The sequence below is a fragment of the Leptonychotes weddellii genome, chromosome 5 (genome assembly GCF_054177405.1).
Source record: "Leptonychotes weddellii isolate Sample4059 chromosome 5, ASM5417740v2, whole genome shotgun sequence".
Lineage (NCBI taxonomy): Eukaryota > Metazoa > Chordata > Mammalia > Carnivora > Phocidae > Leptonychotes > Leptonychotes weddellii.
Genome location: NC_138373.1, coordinates 123,377,233 through 123,404,393, shown reverse-complemented (window position 1 = coordinate 123,404,393; position 27,161 = coordinate 123,377,233). Strand labels below are relative to the sequence as shown.

Sequence of the window (27,161 nt, the reverse complement as noted above, 5' to 3'; positions counted from 1 at the left end):
GCTTTGCTGAGTATATAAAGCATCAGAAAAGCACTTACATTTTTCACCGAAGGAAAACAAATCCTTGTAATTATTTTCTTTACTTAAAAAACCTATACATTTAATAAATTTAATATGCTTTTAAGCTATAAAATATTGACGCTTACTTAATTATAGCAGGTTCTACTTCCTATTCAGAAAATTTCTTTCCTGTTATTGAACTGCCAACCAGCTGAAAGGGCAGACATTATTCCTCCCTAAGCTTCTCCTCACAGAAAAGACAGTGAATAAAAATGGAGACAAAGCAGCGACTGACACACTTCTAATCAATTAAGACAAACCACACACTAGGCAAAATGTGCTATTTTTATAACTGTATAGTAGAATGAATATTTTAAAATATAGCATATATTGGCATATTTTAATCCTTATAAAATAAATAGTTATAATGCAAAAACAAATTAATAAATGAAGCACAAATATAAAAATTAGGTAGATTCTTATTTTGGCCTAGAAACTTACGCTTAGCTACAGGAAAGTAATATAAATTTTATGGTGGGAAAGCAATGCCTTATAAACAACATTTAACAAACACAATGTGCCAGAATATATAGTAAACATATGCATTACCCCTGTTATTCTTCTCAACTTTTTAGGTACTGTTATTACTATTTGACAACTGAAGAAAATGAGACTAAGAGACATTAAGTAACTTGTTCAAAGTCACACAACTGGTAAGAGCCAGAGCAGGGCGTTAAATCCACATGCGTCTGATTCCAGACCCTGCCCCTTTAACCGTCATGACATACTTTCTCCCAAGGGTGAAAACAAAAATATCCGTAAACCCTATAAAACTGAGAATTATTTTAAAAGACTAATAATAAAAATAGTAGTAGAAGCAGTAATAGTAACAGACACAGGAGAAAGTCATGGCGTCTGGGTTTTACTTCCCCCCTGAGAACAAGTAAGTTAGCCTCTGAAGGCCTCAAGTTCTTACAAAGAAGGGATGAGAGGGCAGAAGAGGGGAAGAGGAGGGAGAAGAGGACTAGAGCGTATTGGATACTTTTTTCTTAAAAAATGGGGGCGCCTGGGTGGCTCAGTCGTTAAGCATCTGCCTTCGGCTCAGGTCATGATCCCAGTGTCCTGGGATCGAGCCCCACATTGGGCTCCCTGCTCCGCGGGAAGCCTGCTTCTCCCTCTCCCACTCCCCCTGCTTGTGTTCCTGCTCTCGCTCTGTCTCTGTCAAATAAATAAATAAAAATCTTAAAAAGAAAAAAAAAAAGAAATCCTAGGCCTTTATCTTCAGAACGGAGTGTTCCAGAACGACGATGTAAAACACAGCTCTAGTAACCTTCGTTGTGACGCGTCCAGTAGGAAGACCTGAAGAAGTTCACAACCGTGGAGGCATGGCGGCCATCTTACCTGTAGATGAACGGAGCCACCGTGGCCGTGTTGGGGTGGCTGTGTTGCTGCTGCTGGGGGAGTTGGACAGCACCATTCCCCGTGGCCTGCCCCCCGCCGGGCGCCCCCAGCACAGCACAGGAGCCAGCGGGAGGGGCTTGGCTGGCTTCCCTTCCTTCCAACGGAGTGGGGCAATTGGATGTGCTTGCTTTCTCAGTGGTCATGGGCTTAGGTAAGGACTGGGAAGGGCTTCCCTTGGTAGTCCTGAATTTTTCCGACTCTTTGCTCACTGCACTGCCTGGTGAAACGGTCTGCTTTGCTGTGGGCACCTTCGAGCCCGGTTTTGGAATGCCACTGGAAGAGGGGATTAGGCTTTCTTTCTTGGCTGCTGCCGTCTTGCTACCCTTGGGGATCAAGCTTGCAATTTTAGAGGTCTTTTTCGGAGCCGTCTCTGTCACCTGATCCTTCTCATCCTTGACTGGTTTTTCAGTGCAAACTTTATTTTTGTCCCTGTTCTTTTCCTCTTTATCCTTTGGCTGTAGCAAAGACTTTTTATTGCTGAGATTTTTGCTTCCAGCTTTTGGAGGGGCTAATTTAGGGGACACTTTGGGGCTGCTATTGGTTGAGCCACCGCTATTCAGACCACTATTAAAACCTTCCATCTCACCAGATTCAGAAAAGGCATCGTCATCCTTCCCCCCATCACTGGGCCCCGAACTGGGAGACTGTGGGGGGCGTAAAGCAGTCCGTGCATTGACCAGCTTGAATTTTTCAAGCATGGATTTCTGTCCCGAGGAGGCTGTTTTGACCCCTTCTGAGACAGGGGGCTTCAGTCTGTCTGCAGGTGGTGTGGGGGAGGTGGCTGGGCTGGACTGCTTCACGGTCAGCATGGTGGAGGTGGCGCTGTGCTTGACATTCATGGACTTGCTCCGCCAGGGCTTGCTGGCGCTCGGAGAAGGGATGGCAGAGGCGGGGGGCTGCCCCGCGGTGCCAGGGGGCTGCGTGTTACCATTTACACCTGAAGATGGCTGAGGTCCTTTGGAGGAATCTGGGCATGAAGACAAAATAATAAAGAAGAGGTTGATGACATTTGCTCATGTATATCATACCCCTGAGTACTTCTAACCACAGACACAGTTAAGGATCTCTCCTGTGAGCTGAATGCAGCCATGCTATGTGGCATCAATCATTTCGGTGATGTGGTGGTTTTTATATCGTACATCAAAAATTCAGGATCTGAGAGCCATTGATTTTGGAAAAGAACTTTTCCTTTTTCCCTTCTAAAACTACTCTTACCTAAATGAACTTGGCTAGTCATAGATATCTAAAGACAAAACACTCTCCTTCCCTTAAGCAATTCTTTACATTTTTTCCAATTACTACTGTAGCTCATAGCAGTAAATTGATTCCGCATAGCCTTATAAAAATATGTTGTATAAGAAATGTTGAGAAATTATTTTACCTTACAGGGAGACTAGCTTATTGCTATCTGATTAAATATGCTTATGAATCATGACTTAGCTCTTAGTTAATATTGTTTACTTTTATTTGTATAAAAAACAAGCATTGAAATTTAGGCTTATATGGGTCCGATAACCTACCAAGATACACATATATGTAGTTGTATATATTATATATATGTTATATATTTATATACAATACATATTTATGTTTAGATATATTTATATTATATAAGCATCATATAATATATATATTATATAAATCCTTTTAACAACCCCACAAGGTAGGTATTGATATTTTATCCCTATTTTTCAGAAAAACTGCATAACTTGTTCAAGGTCACCCAGCCTGGATGTGAACACAATTCAGAGCTGGTGCTCTTAACCAGCACACCTCTAGCCACCTGAAGTGATCTGAACAAACTTTAAATACTAATGAAAACTCAAGCTACTTTTGCGGGGCTAGGAAATAAGGCTTTATCCTATAAGGACTTTATAATGCATGTGTTTACTTACTTTCTGCTCAGAAATCTCATTACAGTATAAGCTGTTCTATGACTGTTCTAACACTGATTAATGCCTGATTACAAGTCTCATCTTTAAGTATGAAAAACTAAATCAAAAAGATTTTATAACATGGCATAGAATAGAAAGAACAGAGCTTTGAGTTTAAAGACCTCAGTATAAATGTTAATTAACATTGGGGAGCGACAGAATTCTGGTCATTTACTTTAAGCCTCATCTACCGTAAAAGCCTCCTACTTTCATCTTTTTTTCTTTTTTGAGACATGAAATGATCAATGATTAAATTAGATATTTGCATCATTTAGTACTGCTAACAAACTAGACATTGATAAATAGATGCAGAGCTATTTTTGATGAAATGTCCAATGGAAATATTTTATAAATAATACACTTTCCATAATGTTCAAGAATTGAAGCCCATTCAATTTCATTAAATATTCACAACAATAAACTACAATGTTTTTATTTTTAAATTTTTTCTTCAAAATGCATGCAAAATGATACGTAATCAAGCCAATTAGTACCAAATACTACTCAACAATTTTTCATAAAAGGAAATTAATACACAAAAAGAGAAAATAAAGAAATTAGAGACACAAAAGGTTAAATTATTAGGTGAATATTTGTGTGAGTTAAACTTTTTTAAAATAAGTGTGCCTAAAATTATATAAAAGATTTGTGAAATTTTTAAGAAGAATAGACAAATGCATTTTATATTTAATAATTTTTTCTACCAAATTTTTATTTAAATTCCAGTTAGTTAACATACAGTATAATATTTGTTTCAGGCATAGGATTTAGTGATTCATCACTTACATACCACACCCAGTGCTCATCACAAGTGCCCTCCTTTATATTTGTTTTAAAAATTGGCATACCAACATTAATTCTAATACTCCTTACTTTTCTACAATTCCATATTTCAGCTGGTAAAAGTTAATGTAAGACTGTACATACATACTCTACATTAAAATGTAATAGTTTACTGAAAAGTCAAAATGCTTACATGGTATATATAAATTGTACAGCCTATGATGATAAATTGATGTTTTTCAGTATTCATGTAAGTCTGTAATTGTGTCCATTTCTAGAATATTTGTAGAAATCCATTAGGTTCGTACATAAACACTAAGGTGTTCTGAAAAACAGCAGGAGTATTGACTAATTCAAGACAAACAAATCCAACAAGCTTCAAAGTATCCAGTGTCTCAAATACATTCACTCTCTGTTAATGGATTTCAATCTTTTACTTCAATCTCTTTTAAGTACAGGTAATTCCAAATTTTTTTCACTTACACATTACGATCCCTTCCAGAGACCGATAACATTTCATCATAATTTGAATCATTCTCAGTAGCAGAATGAGCACACTGACTACCTGCAGTTAGAAATGCCTACCAAATATTTCTTCAATATTTCCCATTTATTGGTAAGGTCTGAACCTTGACCTCACTTCCTCTGGAAACAACAACAACAACAACAACAACCAAAAACCAAAAAACAAACCAAAAGCATTATCCCCACCCCCATTTCTGATCATCCCAGCACCAAATCTGGATTCGATGGCTCTTTTGCATTTTCACATAGCTTATTATTTCCTCTCTTATAACCATTATAACTCTAGTGTAATTGCCTGTTTCCTACTCTACTGTACGTTCCAGTAAAGCAAAGACCATGCCTGTGATTATGCATAGAATGTCTGACATCCTAAGTGTTGAACTTAATAGAAGTTCTCAAACTTTAATGGGCACGCAAGTAACCTGGGGATCCTACTGACTACACACCGCATCATGATGCAGCAGATCTGCTGTGGGCCCTGAGATTCTGCATTTCTAACAAGCTCCAGAGGATGACAATGCCTCTGGTCACAAACCATGTTTCGAGTAACAAAGGTTGAATGGACTCAGAAAACACGGCAATTGCTGACATTATCAGCTCTAAAGAATGTTTCTTTTTTTTTTTTTTAAGATTTTATTTTATTTATTTGACAGAGAGCGAGAACGCGAGAGAAGAAACACAAGCAGGGGGAGTGGGAGAGAGAGAAGCATGCCTCCCGCCGAGCAGGGAGCCCGACGTGGGGCTCAATCCCAGGACCCTGGGATCATGCTCTGAGCCAAAGGCAGCCACTTAACCAACTGAGCCACCCAGGCGCCCCTAAAGAATGTTTCTTATGACAGTACCCGATGGGGCTGAATTTGTTAAATGTTCCCTAGCTGTGCAGCATGAATATTCTTTGCCCTTTGAACTTCCAGAACAACGGCCAGTTCTGTATTCACTGGATGCTAGACAATTTGTGACAAGGGATATTGCAAACAAAAGAAGCCCATCAGGTTTTCCTGATGGCCACAAATTGAGTGTGGATCTTCTGTGTATCTGCAACTGGGTTAAGAAGTCAGGAGACTCCTATCCCTGCATGCCTGGGAGCTTTGGTGGGAATGAGAGGAAAAGGTGGAAGGGAATCTGTCAGGATGCTTCTTAAGTGTGCTGCCATCAGCTAGATAGACTGCTACAACAGTTCAAGTACAGAAGAGGAATTTCAACATCACTACTCTCAAAAATGAGACAGGAGGGACTCCAAATTATGACATCCACATCCAAACCACAGTCACGGTCACAGAAACAGCTGTAAAATCGTTCTCAGAGGAGTACACACACAGAAGCCACTTCTTGAAGCTCAGCTCTTGATCTGTCCCCAGCCTGTCTCTATACAGTAGCAGTGAGATGCTTCAGGTCTCATTAAGAGGGCAAATCATAGTTGTTGTGCATCACGAAGGCACTGGAATCATAAGAGTCTCCCTGGACTCCTCACAACCAAGGCTGCACAACAGCAGCTGCTGAAAAGGTAGCGTGTGCAGCTCCTTGGCAGTGGGTACTGCCACAAATTCTAGTTCCCCTGAGATTTCTGTGTGCAATATTCAGGAGCCCGGTCTCACAGATACAGTTCCAAATGTTGATAACTCAGCTCCTGACTATAAATGAGTTGTTATGAGATATGAGGAAATGACCAGATATCTAATGCACATATTTAAAGGCATCCTTGAAATGGCTCTGCCTTGAATTTGCAGAGCCTGTCTCTGCCTACAGCCCTGCCTTCTTTTTTTTTTTTTTTAATATTTTGTTTATTTATTTAACAGAGAGAGAGAGAGAGAACAAGCAGGGGGAACAGCAGAGGGAGAGGGAGAGGGAGAAACAGGCTCTCTGCCATGCAGGGAGCCCAATGCGGGGCTCAATCTCAGAACTCTGGGATCATGATCTGAGCTGAACCTGCCTTCTTGTCTCTAGCCCCTAAAGAGAAATTTTCTTCCACTCGCTCTCCTTTCCTTCCTCCTCTTCCTCCTCCTCCACTTCCTCCATCATAAACTCCACTACAACCAAATATTATTTATCAACTACTCACTTTTCCCCAAGCACTTTGATACCCAGAATCACACTGAAAGCTCTTCATACATGGGATCTCACTTAAACCCCTAATCATCTGCAATATACTCATGATTTCTCCTGCTATAAATGGGAAAACTGAAGCTTAAAAAACGGAAGTAACTTGTTCCAATTCACACATATAGTAAAACTTAGAAAAGAGAAAATCACAATTGGAGCTCAGGTTTTTCGGACTCCAAATTTTGGACGCTTTTCACTCTCTCTTTTTTCTATATGTTCGCTTTTACCCAGAAATTCTGCTGGTGTGGCTCTCTTGAATGCCATATGTTTGTCACAGTAGTGAAGTTAAATGGGTAATTCCTTGAAGCATGGTGTCCTTCTTCCTCGATGGGCAGAATACAAATGGGGAGAATGTGATAGGAGACACTTTCTACTTAATACTTTATATACTATCTCCTTGGGCATCTTACCTGCACTATCCTTCTGAGTTAATGTAAGAATAGATTTTAATTCATGCTTAGAACATATGTAAATCGACAGAGTTAATTTTTAGTTATCTCATCTTACAAAAAAAAAATAATAACATTGATGACCTGGAAAAAATGCCAATCCAGTTCTAGTAAAATGAATACACGTTGACAAATGTGGCAGTCACAACAGGTATATGAAAAGTTTAGATAAGGACATTTCCCTGTGGAACATTAGCACCATGTTGCCAACAGTGCTGTTAGCCTGAGAAAGGACACAGGAACCATCCTCAACCTATTTACCTCTTCTTTCTTCCTGAGTTGTATGTTGCTTAGATGCAAGCAAACCAGCTTTCAACTTACAAAGTAACAACAGAATAACAATTACAAGGTAACACAAAGTAACAAAAATGATGACAATAGCACCATTCATTTTAAAGTATTCACTGTGTAGTGGACATTGTACTCCCTGATATCTATGATCCCTGGGAAATACAGGGCAACTTCAGTACCACAGGTCATTGTGAAACGAAGGAAATGATTTATCAATGAGACCATGGCAATTGGTCACCTTAGACTCTCATTTCATAATAACACGCCAAAATACATTTGAACCCTTTAAAAGGTAAAAAAAAAAAATTTTTTTTTAAATAATTAAAAAATGTAGCATTCAAGGGTGCCTGGGTGGCTCAGTTGGTTAAGCGACTGCCTTCGGCTCAGGTCATGATCCTGGAGTCCCAGGATCGAGTCCCGCATCAGGCTCCCTGCTCAGCAGGGAGTCTGCTTCTCCCTCTGACCCTCCCCCCTCTCATGTGCTCTCTCTCATTCTCTCTCTCTCTCTCAAATAAATAAATAAAATCTTTAAAAAAAAAATGTAGCATTCAAATCCAAATATGTCTTGTTACCAACTGGGCCCTTGTTCACCTGAGCACACTACCTTCCATGAATGATTACTCGTGCAATGTCTCAATCATCAAATTTAGGATGACTTAAAAGAAACATGGAGTGAGATTACAGGGACCCCAGAGGTGCTGTCCATTCTGCTCATGCAATGTTACAGTGCCACTTTGTGGAGTATTGTGAAATTTAAGGAAATTTTCATTCGCCAGCCAGTTTTGGGGAAAAAGTATGTAATTTATGTACAGGCATGTATAATATGTGTACACCTCAAGATGTGAGCATTTATACATAAACAAACAATATATATTCTCAAGTCCCCTTAATCACATCACCTAATATATGTACCTATTTATGTTACCTCATGAAAATCCCTAAGATTAGCTTACAATTTTCATTTCACACTTCATTTTAGGTTTATGTAAGTCTCAAGGAAATAAAACAAAAAGTCATGGTGGAACACATAATTCAGTCACTAGTAAAGCAATATAATAAGTAAAACATATTTGCATTGCCTTGAAAAGAAAACAGTTTAGTTCTTTGATACTACAATAATTTCAGAGCAATTAACAAAAAAACAGAGAAAGTACTTAAGAATCAGATAGCTACATTTTAGCAGTCAAAATTCCATTACTAATACAACATTCACATTAACCTTATAGTTTTAAAATTTCAACTGCAATGTTGCCAAATTCTCAGTATCAATCCTATTCTACCTGTGTTGAGTGTAAATGAAAATGAACCCTTCCACAGCAGAGGACACTTTATTAGGATCCAGGAAAACAGAAAGGACATCTCTTTAGTAGATGTGTAGGTACAATGTAAGAATCACTTGGGAGAAACAATAAAAAGATGGCAAAATGCCCTCTGGCATGTTTCTTAGCAACATGAAAAACAACTCTCTGCTAATAAACTCTGTCAAGCAAAAAGTGTTTACAGAGCATAGTTCAATAACTGAATTCCAAATAAAGCTAGGGATATTTACATTCCTAATAATATGAAACTGTGTAGCTTTTTTTCATTATTAATACCCAGATTTTATACAACAAGAATGATTTCTTAAGATAATCTGCTTCAAGCATAGAAAGTATATATATAAATGAACCAGGGCACCATTTTCACATGATCCCCGATTTCCAGGGAGTAGGTATTTAATTTTTCTTTAAAGCATACATCTTGTCTACAGTGTATGGGCAAATTGATAAATGCTGGCGTCAGAACGTATTATTCATTGTCAGTATCTGAACGGCAGGTCACCAAGAGAAGAAATTTGGGACTCTCAGAAGAAATTCTTCTCTACAAACAGTGCTATCTTCATTTCACCATTTGTTCTGAAAAATCTGTTCCCACATTCCATTTCAGCAGAAGGGTGCCACCCATTGCCTCTTGCCGTGACATTTCTTTTCCACCTTCTCTACAAAGGGGCATCTATGGCCATGTTCACGGACATTTTAATTCATTTGAAAAATGGTGAAATGAACACCCTATTTCTTGAATTGTATTATTATTAAAATGATATTAGATGGATCTTTTGAAGTGGCAGTTTATGATTCCCTACTGATTTCCTTTCATAAGTCACACAATTTGCGAATAAGTTAGTTACAATGCTATACAGGTGAAAAGCTACTATGCTTTTTTTTTTTTAAAGATTTTATTTATTTATTTGACAGAGAGAGACACAGCGAGAGAGGGAACACAAGCAGGGGGAGTGGAAGAGGGAGAAGCAGGCTTCCCGCTGAGCAGGGAGCCTGATGTGGGACATGACCTGAGCCAAAGGCAGACACTTAATGACTGAGCCACCCAGGCACCCCACTGTGCTTTCAACAGTATGTCTTTTAATAGGGAAATGGAATTGTTTTAATTGTGAATAAATCTTTATTGTCTATCACAAATTCTAGAGATTCTTCAAGTGGTTCATGTAACTCCTCACCCAAGACTTGTTAAAGAAAGTAGAAAATATATTTCCACTTAGAGGCATTCAGGGAACACATTGCAGATAATCTGGTTAATCCCTCAAGTAAAATATCTTAATTTGTTAAATTTAAATGTTACACTTTCTAATAACTAAAAAAGGAGTAGCAATTACTCAAGTTCCTACTTTCTGAATTCTGTCATTATAATACTGTGACCTTTGAAAACTCTTACTTAGTTTTCACCTTACTTGATCATATCAAGAATATGTATGCAGACCAGTTTGTGACAGAGATCAGCTTGTCAGCAGGAGAAATTTTCTATTTTTATATAGATTGTGCTACCACTATAAATATCCAGGTCAAAAAGATTAAATAAAACATTCTTATCCAAGAAGATATTCCCCTCTAATAGCCTAAAGAGTAAATTATAAATTGTTTCGTATGTAATGTTTATCATTGTTTTGTTTGTTCTTACAATTTAAGATAACATTTTATTTTTAAAAATATTTTATTTATTTATTTATTTATTTATTTACTTACTTACTTATTTTAGAGAGCGGGAGAGAGAATGTGTGCACAAGAGGCGGAAGAGACAGAGGGAGAGGGGGAGAGAGAATCTCAAGCAGACTCCACCTTGAGTATTGTACCTGATGTGACGCTCAATCCCATGACCCTGAGATCATGACCTGAGCTGAAATCAAGAGCCAGATGCTTAACAACCTGAGCCACCCAGGTGCCCCAAGACAGTATTTTAGAAATATAAAATAGCATGACAGAATGATCAATTTAGAAATATTGATATTGGATGTATTGATGAAGTTGTAACTCCACATTAATAGAAAATGCCATGTATCATATGATGCAATTTATGCTTCAGTTCTTATTGGCAGTTTTTAGACATTTAATGCCTATATTGGACATATTATAAATATTTGTGACTGTGAGATCACACAGTTTAAATGCTTTTGAATTTTTATTTATTTGGGAATTAAAAGTAAGGAAAACCCTGTATTTTGCTGTAGATGTGGGCCTAAGGAAATCTGCTTTTTTGAATCAAAAACCTCATAATGTATGTCATCTGTCTCCACCTTGTGGTTATTGTAAATATTACTACTTCCTAATTTTGCTCATAAGAGAGGTTGAATGGCTATGGAAAAACAGAAATGTTTGTCTACCTTTAGATTCTTACTTTTAGACGCCAGAAACACAGAAAACCATGTCACATGACAGAATATTTCAGATACATTATGATATCAAAATGTGAGATCATCTGAAGCATTTCTAAGTCTCTTTGCCAATATTATTAGTAATTTCTTGCAAAAATATTACATAATTGTAGAATCATGTAGTTAAACTGGATACGTCCATTCAACACATCTGTATGTCTAAACAAACTCTCCCTTAAACTTTCACAGCACATACAAACTCCGTATGACACTTTCTAGGAAAGTCACAAAACAACAAAGAAAGTTTTTCTGAGTAATTGTTTTCTCCCTTTCCCTCAGGAAAACTATAAGTGTCCAGTAAAATTTCTTAGGTTCCTAAATCACAGGTTTTATATTTTAAAGACAAACTCCTACCTTCCAGTTATACATTATTTTCTTCTTTTTCCATTCCACTCAAGAACAGGGAATATTATAGGGATCAAGACACACTGCCTTGCTTTCAGGGATTTATGTTCTGTCCAATTTTGTTTTAATGCATGAGAAATTTTCACAAAAGTGCTGATTCATAGATTATCTGTCAATTCGTGTCTAAATTAGAGAAAGTTATCAGATCATATCATCTGTATGAAACAATCTGAAATGATCTGATTTGAGCAAAAAAATTCCTACCTGGTTGAATTTGCCAGCTATTCTACTAACTAAGCATGTTTGTTACTTTTGAACTTCACGTTTTGTTGCATGGAAAGTTAAATAGTGTAAAGAGAAGTTAAAGTTATATGGATTTGAAGGAACTAAGTCAAAAGCCAGAGCCTTAGCCCCTCACACAGTCACTCTGCCTACAACTGTATAGATTCTTGATTTTCTCCTGGTTTAGATGTAAAATGCACCCTCTCTCACATGAACCCATGCTCCACAGCGCAATGTATCAAGCAAGCCCCTTGTTAAAAGCACACTGTGCACAACACAAAGAATTGTGTGTCATCTAGTTAATATATAATTTGCCTTTCACACAGATTTCCACTAAGTGTCCTTTCTTCCCGATGATTTTGTGATCTGATATTTCTATCCCGTACTCTTTCAAGAAAATAAAGCAAACGTGGATAACTTGTCTCTTTAGGGAAAACTAAGGTCGCATTATTTCTGTGTCCTGCTGCTATCAAAGATTAAATATCCACCCTAATTATGTCTCAATGTTTGATGCCCAAAACACTTATGGCATTTATGTCAACTGAAGCTAAAGATTCAAACAAACCTAATATAGATTTATGATTTTAAAATAATTGTTCATAAAACATGAGAAGACAAAAGAAAATGCTATTTATATGCAACCAGGAGGAAATGTTTTGGGGAAACAGATTTTATACTTGGGTATATAATTAGCCACTTTAAAATAAATGAGTTTACTTCCTTAAAATGTTCTTCAGGTAAGAAAAGCCCTAAAGAAAGCTGGAATTCAGGAGGGGGAACATGAAACCACACCGATAACGACTCCATTCCAAAAGGCATTAACACTGCTCAAATATCGGACTTAGCATGTAATTTACAAGACCAATACGTTAGACTTGTGCCATAATGATGTAACAGGCAAACACTTACCTTTTTCATTGCCATTTGCATAATTTGGAGGCTTGTTTTTGTCAATGCTATTAAAGCTCTGACTTCTCCTATTTAAATTAGAGGCTCCCTGGACCTTGCTGCAGCTGCCGGCAGCTGGTACCCTAGAGGGACCTGGAAGCCTGAAACAGTATAAGAAAAATTACATCATTATTGTATATTACAAAAAGATAGGGGGTAGGAGGTTCTGATTGGGGAGGCCTTAATGGAAAAAGCACAATATATGATGTTCTAACATCTATTTAGCAGAAAATGGTGGTTTCAGTGATAAATAGCTAAACACAAGGATTAAGAATCTTCAGAAAAATCTTGTTTCACTTTTCAATAAACATGCCCTAAAATGATATCAGTAATGTAGAGCAATTAGAAATAAAGTAACCTTTCACTTAAAAAGTCATACTTACCACACCCTGAGGAATAACACTTTGACTTAAAAATACTATACCAATTACATGAAAAGCAAGGGAAATAACACAAATGTATTATGTTCTTGGGATATTAATCAGCTATTTGCAGTTGTTGTTAAGTTGTTCTTTTCAATGTATGGGACATTTATTTTTCTCTTAGATAGTTGTTTCCTAAGTCAACTTGATAATAACAAGAAGAATAAAGTTACTGAACAAATTGCTAATAGCAAATGCTTAGTGCGTATCTAAGGTAGTAAGCTATTCTAATTCAAACATGGTGCAGAGACCAAGGTCATGGGTTAATTTATATTTTACTGGTCTGCCTCAAAAAATTTCTTTTCTTTAATCGTTTTGCCAAAAATAAGCACCTAGACTTTCAGCTGGTTGTCTTACAAGTGTGGCCAGCTGACCACAGAGGTGCTATGACAAGGAAGGATGCAGGTCTCAGAAGCAGAAAATCTCTGTTAGCAGAATGGCAATGCAAAATACACCTACAGGGACAGTGACTTCAGCTAGTCTTTGGGGATGAAAGACAGGACAAGAGGAAATAACAGGCAGACTGTGTTAAACTTAGGGGAAGTTTGACATTAGGCTGTAATTTGCTGTTATTTTATGTGGACTAAAATTAAATACCTGTGTGGATCATTTATGTCACTGTTTAAGTAGTTTCCACCTTAAAATTTCAAGAATCAATTATTTCATGAATGGCGCCTGCAATATACAATCACTGTATTTTATTCTACACTATTAACGTACTGTATATGTACAATACACACTCTGCGTAGAACTAATATTAGCATTCTAAGTCATATTTAACAACATGATACTAAAGGATGTCAGCGTCTTGGCTACTATTTGCTGCCACCATGTGCATGTCACTGTGTACTGCTCTGATAATTTCTATTTTAAAAGAAAAAAAAAAAAAAACTCCAGCCCTTATAAATGAAGCACAGAAATTTTTACTGTTCTCTATACTAAATTTTTAAAATGAAAAAGGGTGTTTATATCTGTTATATTGGTGCCCAATATATCACAATTTCAAGATCAGTTGTTACTATTTTCGTATTTTGACTCACCTTCATAATTGATATATTATTTCTGTAGATTATTAGGAAATCAAACTCTTAAATACTATAGCTACTTTTTAAAATAGTAACAGGTATTGCAACAGGGAATGAACATCAGGAAAACACAAATACCGGCTTAAAAACACAAGTGCTGCTTTCTTGGAATAGTTAATAGTTTCAAAATGTTGATTGTATTCTGGAGTTTAAATACATATGGCTAATAAATAGTTCCTTCAGCTATTTTGCTAATTAGAAGCTGTGCCATGTACAAGATTGGAACCTTTTCCAAATGATTCCAGCATTTAACTGTTGCTCAAATGGATCTAGAGGGTATGTAAGTATAGCACAAAACCAAAGACACCAGGAATTTTGAGTACCAATGACTGCACTCTAAAGAAAGAACTCAATTAATTAATTTGGCCAAATGCCCCAATCATAATAAATCTAAGGACTATTCCTGCAGACACAGCTACAGACTTAGAAAGTTCATTCCAAACTCACATGTATAAACAAATTTTGTCACAAAACTTGCCCTGCTTGCAATGAAACTTGACCTGTTTCTAGAAAGCAATTAAATTGCATTTTAATCTTTACTGTGACCCATGAAGCCAAGTGATCTTTAGTTCTCAGAAGAACAAATTAAAACAAATTAAAAAATCCATTTGGTCTTCTCATTACCCTAATTTGACAGGCAGCCAGAGCTCCAGATCATTCATCAAAGTAATAAAAAGAAAAATGAGAATGAAGCCAACAAAAGACAGAGAGAGAAATGTTCTATTAAATTAATGTACTTAAAATATATTTTATATGCATGAGTCTTAGAAGTGGTAATAAAAACTGTACATGGCAGGTCACTGTATTTTGCACATTTGAATTTATATCATTTTTCCTTTTAATTAAATACCCTTTAAATTTTTCTCTCCTGAATCATTTTAATTACTATGGAAATGAACATAACTTAGAAAACCAAGGCAAGAGGAAAAGCACATACCTCACATCAAGGCATCATAAGCCATCCTTGTGGTCAAACATTGCATAATACGATACATTATCTGAGCAGTGATTAGGAAGCCACCACAGAGATACTTCCCCAGTGAGAGAGAGGGTAGATATAATCACATAATAATCAGGGGTTCCAAACACATTTGCTGTGGCTTCATTCAGCTGTACCATCATGCCTTCGGCAACTTAATATTTTTTAAAAAAAACATCAAACACTTTCAATATACATTTATCAATCAGTATTTTCCGAACAGGATATAATACAGTCATTTGCTATAACAGACTGTCTTTAAAATATGTATGTCAGAAAGAAGCAAAAATTTCAACTATTACAGATAAAGGAACAGTCCAGGTTAACTTCGTAACCTGGTGCTAACCTCCCCACAAAAAGCTACCAGTATTTCTCAGTTCCGCTTCAAAATGTGCAATAATTAATGCATGCCCATCTCGAAAAACAATTACATTCTTGTAACTCTCAGATTCTGTAACCTGGAAGGAATGGGGCCTTCCAAGTAATGTTTTCCTTGACTTTCTCTAAGCTTAGAAGCTAGACTTCAGCCCAGTCATAACAGTATATATAACAAAACTAAAACAGAAGAAGCCAAAACCCATTTAATGATCTAACACAGACATGCTCATCCCCGAGAATGCATATGGAAATCCACTTGGAAGAATTCAGTCTTCTAAACTTTTCATCCAGAAGTATGTAATTTATGAAAAAAATTTAGAATGATAGGACAAAATAACACTGGGCAGTTACTTTATTATCACTAACAAGCAATAAATTAGAGATATTAACTGACCTAGTAGGCTTTTTTTGACTGGTTGCAATTCCACTGTGATTAGACTGAGTTGCATATCTGGCTGCCAGACTGTATGAGGAGAAACAGAGAAATTGAATTAAAGAGATTCTTTGAACATGGAAAGAAAGCACAACATTACAAGAAAACTATGAGTTAATGAAATGCAATTGGAACATGTATAAGCATGTATAAAGAATAAATTAATTAGAAAATTATGATAATGCAACATATATACCATGACCTTTGATTAATGAACACACTATGAAACGATGCAGGGCACCCCTTGGAATAAAGTGTGTCATCACTTTAAAATTACGGCTGCATGATATTGTTCATATTATTTTAAGGAGGATTTCAGCTCATAAAGAAATTCGACCTTTGTAAATGACTAGGAAAACTTCAGGAAAGCTAAAGTTTAACTTTACATAATACAAAGAGCTCTTTCCCAAAAAGGTTAAAATGAACAGAAAGAGTATGAGAGTCATTATTTTCTTTGGTAAATGCTTCTAATTTGCTGCTTTAACTGGAATATTATTTTCAAAACCAAATGACTAAAATATCTGGTTTCTGACAAATGTATTGTTTGATCTCGAGTCCTAGGGATAGAATGTTCTAAGGAAGCAAACAATACAAGATGTTTTTCTAAAGAAAGATCTATGTAAAGGTTAAACGGAATAAATTGGAGTTAAGTTCTCCAAAAACAAACTGAACAACTATTAATGACATTCTGGGCATTCTTCAGTTATAATTCTTAATAATTTTTAAATCAAAATCTTTGATCAAAGACACAAAAGAAAGCATTATTTAAACTGAGTTCTAAACAGCAGTGAATATTTTACAAACATAAATGAAATTTTGCACTTAAAGTTAAACTAATTCCTGAATTACCTGAGTGTTCTGAAATTAGTGTTTTGAAGGATATGGTGAGACCCAATTAGACCTGAAACATGTTCACATACCCTGTGATGGTCATGGATTGATGCCCGAGTGGAGAACCACTTTTCAGGTGAATTGTGAGGGAGCACAAAGGCCCTTAAAAACCGACCGGATAGAAAAGAATAAACCCTCATAACTAAGGAGCTTTTCAGAGCACTCATTTTTCACATTTGATATGTGATATATTATTCATTTGCCTATAATAAATTCTGTATCCTAACTACACTGGGCCAAGTGGCCCAACTACTTCAGTAACAATGATATCAGAGAATAATGTAAAAATAAAAACCAAAGTGTCTGACTGAAATGAGATACTAATTTAAAATTTAAATTTAAAATTTAAGCACCCAAAGTGAAGAAACTTTTTTGTGTGAACTTCTCATTCTAGCTGTCAATCCAAAAGAAAGAGACCTACCTCAAGGTTCACTACTATGTCTGATCCCATACTCTCCAAATTGAGCACAAATATTAGCTGGAGAGATGACAATCAAACAATGTACTTTCCTTCGGATACTGAAGCCATCTGATAGGGTTTTATTCCATGATTTTAAAGCAGTACAATAATTTCTAGGATTGAAGTGAGGTGGGGGAAGAAAATCTAGAGAGGTCAACTGACTTGCTAAAATTGGTTTGGTTTTATGGCCCATGTGTGGTTTCTAGTTTATTATGAAAGAACAATACTCTACATGTTGCCTAGATTTTTGTACCAAACCCTCATATTTTAATCCTTTGAAACTTGGCTTCTGTTCTGCTTTGCTTGCACTAGTGAAACTGTTGTGTGAAGAACACAAGACTTTTATTCAATTCTCACCATACTCTAACATCTTTGTATCTGACCCATATTGCTCCCTCTGCCTTTGTGAATCTCTCTCTTTCACAGACGGTAATACCAGTGAGCTCACTTGATTTGCCCACCATCATTCTTGTCCATTTTCTCCTTCCTTCCACTGGGTCCTTCCCCTCTATTGAGCTCTTAAAGGCATGATTTTTCATAGGTCCTCTTTCCTCAAACACTTGTATTCATTCTTTCACTTAGAAATTCATTTCTTTTCTTATTTTATTTTATTATGTTATGTTAATCACCATACATTACATCATTAGTTTTTGATGTAGTATTCCATGATTCATTGTTTGCGTATAATTCATTTCTTACCTAAAACTTTAAGTAAAATCTACTATAAACTAGAATTAATGTATGCATCACACTCCCAACCATCAATATCAACTGAGGAAAAGATGTCCATTTCCATGATCTTCAAAGTCACCACATTAAACACCACTTCCCTTCTTTTATCCCCAAGTCTTAATCAGATCCTTCCTCTAATTTCTTAATTTCTATTCACAGGATCATCATTTTCTTTAGTCCAATGGGCTTGAAACCTCAGTAGTTGACTCTTCTCTTTTTCCTTTTAATTATTGCAAATATGCAATCAATAGGCTGTCACTCTGATTTAACCTCTACAAATCCATTTGCATTTGTGTTCTCTTCCAATTTCCTTGTTTATTGCACCAACTCAAGCCCCCAACATGTCCCACAATGCCTCTGGCCCCTTTCATTTTTCTTAATCTCCTACTTCGCTCTGCCTCCACACTCAGTAGAAAATCACTATTTTTCCCCACAGTGCTTGTAATACCATAGCCCACATTTCAGATTTAGTAAGTTTAGTTTCAGGATAGTAACAGAGTAGGTGAGGTGGTATAGCTAATGCAATTTATTAGTAAAACGGACACAAGGGACATGTAGACACAGCTCTGAAGCAAGACGGGGAAGATAAACAGAGTCAGAACACCAATAAGCTAGGAATTTTCAAAATATCTGGATTGAGGATTGTGTATTTTTTTCCTGGAAAGATTGTCAAATGAGACTCCTTCTAGCTAATGGGTGGTAAAAATATCAGAAACAAAGCACAAAAGAAATAAATATTTTGAGACTTATTGTGGATTCTACCAAAAAGAAGTATCTGCTCATCTGTCTGATAAAGTAAATATTAAGGGAATGCTTTTTAGTACCCTAACATGGAAGACAAGAGGAGGAGACTAGAGACAGTCAAATGAATTTTTTAAAAATGAAACTCATCTGCTGTTCAATACACAGAAATATCCAAACTACCATACCTTTCTAATCTACCTTCAGTACAAATTCCCATGTGGAACTATAATATCCATTTATTATAAGGGAAGAAAGCTTCTCAAAGTAAACAGATCCTGAATTTTAACTTATCCATTTTTACTAATTGCCAGAAACTTGCCATTCAAGTGCCATTCAAAACTGGCATCACTTGGAACTTTTTAGAAATACTGAATCTCGGGTCTCATCCCAGAGAATCTGCATTTTAACAGGATTCTGATGCATAATAAAATTGAAAAAGCTGTGCTCTACAGAATACCCACAAATGCCCAACCTAGGAGGAAAAAACCTTGTAGTTTCTAAAGTCAAACAGCATAATCTAAACATCCCAAGTCAGGCCTCCTCATCTATCCTGCAGCAGCTTTTGATACTTTTGATATCCACCTTCCAGAAATCCTCATCTCACTTGGCTTTCCTAATGCAACAGCTACCTCTGTAGCTACTCCTACTTCCCAAGTAACAGTCGACTCACTCTCTCTGCCCCCTCAATTGTTGTACTGTTACCATGAATATTTTCAGAATTGTAATCCTAGGCAACAGCTAATCTACCCCTCTATTCTTTCTACCCCAGATCTACATTTTATACTCGATCTCAATCCTAAACTCAGTCTCCTTCCTAATAGTACCTTGAGATCCCCTAAATATTATACCCAGATCTATCATCTAGATTTCTCCCAGATATTCCAAAAATGTTCAAAACAACTCATTCTCCTTCTTTCAAACCATCCTCTCTCTCTCTCTCTGACTTGGCTATGTAACTTGAGTGTCACCGTTTTCTCCATTGAACAATATGGAGTTGTCTTGATCATTACCTTTTGCTTTTTTTCCTCCATGTCATCTCTCTCACAGACTCTAATAATACGTCTTTACTAGTTTCTTTGTTATCAGTCCATTTTTATTCCCAGACAAATCAAATTATTCCTCTCATAGTCAAAAGAATGAACTTTCCCAAGGAAGAATGAATGCCAACCACTTCCTTTGAAATTGCTGTTGACCTCCCCACTTGTCCACAGGATAAAATCCAAGGCCTGTGATTTGGTTTACAGTACTTCAGTATGTCTCCTCAGACTCTTACAGCCTCATCCTCTCTGCATACCTCCACCCTGTGTTCTCCACTGTCACCACACCTCTGCTCCTTGCATACAGCCTTTTTCCCATGGGTCCATGGCTTTTCCCATAAGGTTTCTTTTATCTGAGATGCTAGTCCTCCTCTTGCCTACATTATAAAATCTTACTGCTAGTTCAAAATCCTGCTCAAATCTCACCTTCTTGTTGAAGCATTTCTCAAGTTTCCCAGAGTTAATTTTGTCCTCCCCAGTCCACAGATCTTAATTCTTCTCTAATTATTAGGTTAATATGGGAATTTATCATGGTAAATGTCTATGTCCTGAGCAGACTGTTTTGTTTACTAGGACAGGAATTATGTTATGTCCACTTTGCATTCTCAGTTCCTTTCACGGGGTTAGTACAGTTCAATAATTAAATAATTGCTTGATATTTATTAAGTAGTATTATCAAAGATATGTTATATTTCCATCTTTTAAGCAATGGGATTGTTTTAAGCAAGTACTTATCAGAAATATATTAAAGGAACAAAAAGACATTCATCTTCATTGTGTCCTTATTAAGTGACCTGCAGTTTACACTTATTTTCTCATTTATTCCTCATAATAGCCTTGCAAAGGCTACACTCTATTCCTGACTAGAAATATGAAACTAAAGATTTTAAACATTAATTTATCTGTATACATTATACATATTAAAAATAACAGTAATAAAATTTGACCTTTGGTCTGTTAGATTCTATATAGTTTGTGCTATGTTCTACTATCCTATATCATTTTCTTGCCAACTGATTACTAATTGCAATATTTTAATGTTTCTTTTTCTATTAATTCATTGCCCTGTGGATTTGTGAATATCTCCAAGATGATGACATCATCATCATCATCATCATCATCATCATTTCAATACTGTTACAAAAATAGCAACTCCTAGTATCAAATAAATCTACTTTAAAAGACACTCTTTAGCATTCAGATAATAATTTCATTCAATGGATCACTTTATATAGAAATCTAGAATTGGCAATAAGACAATTTGAAAGAGTAAGATACTTTCAGTATCTAAGCAACTCTCCTCAAAAATCTTCCAAGTAAACACTGTCTTTTGAATTTTTAAGCAACATTTAATGAGGGCTAGGAAATATGGCACAATAATTATAACCAGTTTCTCCCATACCCATTTCACAGATGATTAATCAATCAATCAATCAATCACAGAATTCTTTTCTACTAAGCCCTTTGGTAGCTTCAAAATCCATGGCCAGGATTCAAGAAATCCTTATTAATCAAAAGAATTAGAATGAGAACAAAAACTTATTTAAATCTCTTCTTTATTGTCTCATCAAAATATTAAGATTTGAGTGGTTCCATACAGGATTTTTGTAGAAGATTCTATTTCTATTATAATTATTCTAGCAGTGGACTTCCATGTAGAAGTAAAAATTATATAATCTTATTCTTTAATTTTTATTCTTAAAAACCAAATTGGACCCAGACATAAAGCACACATGAATCATTAAAAATCACCAAAACATAATATCTCAGCCTCACACAATCTATTATTCTTTATCTCCATTAGCTACTTCCAAGTTTCTTCTTAAAAAAATCTCAGTTGAAACAGTTGATATTTGAATTATCTCAATTTGTGTTTAACTATTATGATAATTAAAAATATTTTTTCTTATTTATTCATTCTACAAATATCCTTATAACACCTACTGTTTGCTGGGACACCGTTTTCTCCATTGAACAATATGGAGTTGTCTTGATCATTACCTTTTGCTTTTTTTCCTCCATGTCATCTCTCTCACAGACTCTAATAATACGTCTTTACTAGTTTCTTCTTAAAGAAACTGGAGGCAAGAATCTGGAGAGCCACAACTTGCTAAGGAATTGGGCCTTTATCCTGATGCAGTAGGGAATACCGAAAGTTTTGACTGCAGAATAAATGATAAATTCTCAGATTAAAGAGATCCTCTCTTAGATATGTAAAGGAGGAACTGGGGGAGGAAGGAGGTAAGGACATTTAGTAAGACCAAATTTCCCATTTAGGAGACCAAAAGGAAATCACTGCTATAATTCAGGTAACATTTGATGAGGGTCTGAATGAAGACAGAAGTAGAGAAAATAGAAGTAAATGATTAATGAGAGAAGTTATAATGGTAGCTATAAGAACTGAAGAAGAGGGAAGAATTCTGGATGGCTCCTGGGCCTCTGGCTTGAGTTGCACAGGATAGTTACATAGATGAAGAATAAGAAAAGGAGACTGAACATCCTTGGTATAGTATCTGATGAGAAAATATCAAGACTCAACTTCCAGATTATATCACTAGTCATAGAGTGAATGAAGTAACAGGATATACTGGCAAGATGGATATTCAGTGGTGAGTAAACCCACCTTTATAGTGGAGCTAAAGTAAAGATCATTTGCTGATCTTATTGTAACGGTTCTCTTATAAAGTACATAAACACTTTTGACTGTTGAATGAATAAATAAATAAGAAATTGACTTCACATCCCTAAGGTTTTCAAAGTGGCAGACAAATACAGATATTGTGAAATTTGATTCAGTTTTGTGTTCTATTTATTCTAATAAGCACATATTTATTGATGTAATCAACAAATTAATTAATCATTAATGACTTTTATTGACTGTCCATATGTACTGGCACTGTGCTAGAAAAACTCAATTTGGAAAAATTAGATTTACACATGCATGGATCATGTTTCACTGTGAAATGTATAACCCTTAAAACCATGTATATGAATTCAAACTCCTTTCTAAAAAGTGTAATTTGATATTTAATGGAAACTGAGTTTACCGCAAGCTTGAAAGAAGCAATAAAAAATATTAGGCAGGGATGTAAAAGTGGTACATTAATATCTTTCTTTTCTATGCATTATTAAACTAAATTTTCAGTAGTAAAAATCTAGTATATTGGTTTGTAGCACATAATTTAGAGTTGGGCTGCTCTACCTGAATCCCAGCTTTGTTGTTGCTGTTCTCTGTCCCTGTTTCCACATCTCTTGAATGAGGATGATAACTTTACCTACCTCAACGTTTTTATGGGGCTTAAGCTGTAAATCACTTAGAAGGGTGTCTGGCTTAAATAAGTGCTGTAACAGTTAAAAAGAAAATTCAGAGGGATTCAGGTGTACGTTTGAGAGTCTCTGAATGAACTAACCCCCCACAGGAAGCTCTATAAATATACTGGTGAATTCAGTACAACATAACTTCCTACATTTCTCAATCCCTGTAATTCCTCTGCTCTTTTGTGCTCAGTCTTCCCAACACATCCATTGGTTCTCACCTATCACTTCTGAGGTTACTCTGTTCTTACTCTAAATCCCACAAGCCTGGACCTCTCAGTACAGCAGCTGAGCTTTTAACTCTGGCTCAGTCTCTAAATTTATAATTACTTTGGGACCATGATTTATTGAAAGCAAAGATAATGAAGTCTCCTTCTCCCTCCAGCTTCCCTGGATACTTCTCATTCTTCTTGTTTCCTGAAATCAACAGTATGAATCTCTATAGGTCCCAATAGGACATCCATGAAACACCTCTCCCAAAGCAGCATGAACAGGGTGAGATTTTCAGAACCTGTAATTCTCAACTCTGTACATAATCCAAAAAGTATCTCAAATACAGATTTTAATGAATGTTTTTGTTGTATAATATAATGTATAAAATGTATATATTTTTATATGCTTATAAAATATAGTATATTTACTTTAATATTTCAACCAGAGTTTTATTTTAGATTTGTACTCTAGATTTCACAACTAATTTGAAAGACAAGGATAAAATGTCTCAAAAAATGAGGCATTCCTCAACAACAACAAAAACAATTTGGTATTCTTCGGTATTCTTCCTGAAGAATACCAAACAAGCTACCATAACTCCGAATATATTGCAAAACAAACAAAAGGAACATTCTCTTGTTCGCTCACTTTACCCATAAGTGTGGTTGCCAGAGTTTTGCTGAGACCTCCCTTTTTTGCTCAGCTTTATACTTTTTCCTGAGTAATCTCTTCCACTTCTATTGTTTCAATAAAAAAAACAGGGTTAAACAATGTTCCCATGTCCATATCTCTGGCCCTGACCTCTCTCCTGGGCTCCAGAGCCACACACAAGACACCACCATTTAGAAGTCCCATTGAAATATCAAATTCATGAAGGCCAAAGGTGAACTTTTTTCTCTCCACCTCCTTCTTTTCATCTGTTTCCACTATTACATCATGTTTTTCTTACTGAAATATATCACTATCCAATGAGTCAAAAAAATAAATAAATAAAAACAAAACAAATGTAATATTTTCTTTCACCCTTATCCCCGAACAGTTCCCAAGTCCATTTTCCTAGTCAGTACCTCATGCCTATTAACGTTACACTGTTCACTTTCCAACCATTTTAGCTGCAGTGCCCTTCCCACTCCTCTCCCCAAAGCACATCTTTCCTCTACCCTGTCACCAAGGTTGTGTTCCTAAGTTATAAATGGCATCATTTTTCTTCTGCTAAAAAAATCTCCAAGACAATTGTCCTTTATGTTCAAGAAATGAGTCCCAGCTCCTAGACATAACATCCAAAGCCTCCATAAATTGACCTTGGCCTACTTCTCTAGTCTTATCTCTCATAATACCCTGTGGCAATTTAAACATAGAGCTATCATAAATTCCTTAACACTCCTTTCATTAAGAGGTGAAATCTTTGTTCCACTCATACTCTCCTTGAATCTGGGTGGGCTTGTCATCCCATCAACCAGTAGGTCACCATGTAAGAAGGACAATGTTCTTGTGACTGCCATGTTGGAGAAACTTTGTGTAGTCGCTATTCCAGCTAAGCTGCCAGACACATTGAGTGAAAAAGTCACCATGTCAATGGATTCTCTAGCCATACATATTTTGCCTCCCAGAAGTTTGTGACACCTCAGCTGCTCCACCCTCCCCTGTGGAAGTCCCAAACACAGAGACAAGCCATTTCCAGCTGGGCCCTGTCTGACTCCGAGGCTCACAAAATCCATGAGTAAAATCAAGTGGTAACTGTTTTGCACAACTATATCTGGGGTATTTTTTTGAACCAGCAATGGATACTCAGAACGCACTTGTACTTACGCTTTTTCCTTGTCCAAATACTTAGAATTTCCTGAATGTAAATGGCATTTAATTCATCAGTGCCCTCATCTAGGCTCTTTCCTCTAACTGCGGTCACTGGGTAACTCTGTTGGATTAGTTAGCATACCTGATTGAACTATCTGTTTAAGTATCTAGGTCTTCTATTACATTGTCAGCAATTTGAATGGTAAAAACACCACCATATCTCAACCAAACATCTAGCATAATTTTTGGCACACAGTGGGGGCTGGATCTTTATTTGTTGAAAGGTCACAGCTGAACTTTCAAATCACCGATGAAAAACAACACTGGGCTCTAATGTAATATATGAAGAATCATTAGGAACAATATAGTCTTTCATTAAAATATGTCATTTCATTTCCATATGGTACTCATTGACTGCACAGTGATTGACTCATCAAAACATAAAAATGAGGCACAAAATAGTTATTCTTAAAGTGTATGTACTTAATACAAGTATAATTGAATAAACTATGTTTATCAGAACAAGATAGAATCTAAAGGCAATTTTTTGTCTATGTAGGTTCTTTTAACTCCTCATCTAAATTAAGAAATTGTAATAGGAAATTATTTAGAACACCCTTCATTCTTCTCTTGTCCATTTACCAGTAAGTATTAGAGTCACACAAACATGTTATGAGTAGAAATCCCTACACAGAATCCCTCTACAGTCAGACATTTAGTACTTTTGATTCCCAAAGAAAGAAGAAAACATGCTTCATCATAACATCACATTTGTCCTTTTAACAGTACTATTTTCAAGGAACCAAGGAGGAATACAAAGAAATCACAAAATAGGAGGTAAAAAATTTCTTGGCTATGTGGACAATTTATACATCTCAATTGTACTTTTATTGGTACCATGTTAAAAAGGTAGAAATTATCTCCTCCCAAATACACTGAAAATAGCTTGAGAGAAAATTAGGAAGAGGTTACCCAACACATACTATACTTAAGTATATGGGAAGAAAGTCTTAAAAGATGTTTAGACAAAATAACAAATACAACAAAATAACAAGTTTTAAAGATAGTAAAGCACATCCACTAACATTTTAAGACTGAGATAGATTGAAATATATTTCCTTGTATATCCTATAATTGCTAAGAGTAGATATAAAATCATACATTCAGAATTAAGATCCAAAGAATTCTCTGAACCAAATTCTTCCTTGAATGTAAAGATTTTCCCCTTTGTGGGATCCTTGTGCAATGTTATAAAAAGATAACTGGCATCTAATAGCTCTAAGAAAGAAGGAGGTGTTCAACCGCTTCTGCAAAAACATATTTTTGCAAAATATCAAAATCAAATATGTTCCTTCAAAAATATTTAAGATGTTTCACAACAGCAATATGTGCATCCGAGTATGTGATAAAAATACTCTGTCCCTATACTTAAATTTTGCTGAGACTTCACTGAAAACAGTTATTGCCTAATCCATAAATGAGTCAGAAACTTAGCTTTCATCTACATGTGTTTCTTTTTAGTAGCTGGGTGGCTGAAATATCATCCTGATTATATGTGAGACAGGTTACTGTGATAACTTATCCCATTAGTGAAATATGGTATGTAAATATATTATAACCTCTGTGTTATCTTAAATTTCATCTGACAGTTAATAAGGCCACCTGCATGGTCTGTTTTCGTGGGATCTCAAAACAGTAACTAAAGAAGGAGATGCCTGCGTAAGATATTACTGCATCAAAGTCTCATGCTCTTTTAGGAATGCAGAACTTCAAGATAAAGGGCAACTCAGGAAACCAGGCTCATATTTCTCTCACAATCTTACCATAAATGAAATTTTCTAACAATGCTTTTACTTA

At 36.0% G+C, this 27,161-nt stretch overlaps 1 protein-coding gene and 1 long non-coding RNA gene across 10 annotated transcripts in view; both read right to left on the bottom strand.

Annotated features, from left to right (window-relative positions):
• NAV3 (neuron navigator 3) overlaps window positions 1-27,161 on the bottom strand; it is a 773,874-nt gene that overhangs the window by 179,893 nt on the left and 566,820 nt on the right. For 6 of the 9 annotated variants that reach the window (XM_081822104.1, XM_081822099.1, XM_081822101.1 and 3 more), the window contains 3 exons: window positions 16,080-16,148; window positions 12,783-12,922; window positions 1,402-2,428 (listed from right to left, as the gene is read on the bottom strand). In XM_081822104.1, the coding sequence (XP_081678230.1) occupies window positions 1,402-2,428; window positions 12,783-12,922; window positions 16,080-16,148 (1,236 nt within the window). Of the gene's footprint in view, window positions 1-1,401; window positions 2,429-4,371; window positions 4,725-12,782; window positions 12,923-16,079; window positions 16,149-27,161 lie in introns of those variants that run through there. The other 3 variants (XM_081822103.1, XM_081822108.1, XM_081822107.1) reach the window with 2 other exon arrangements.
• LOC145721850 (uncharacterized) lies at window positions 18,867-23,012 on the bottom strand. The gene is made up of 2 exons (XR_014145813.1): window positions 22,062-23,012; window positions 18,867-21,932 (listed from the first exon to the last, which is right to left on the bottom strand). It is a non-coding gene; the product is annotated as an uncharacterized LOC145721850 (long non-coding RNA).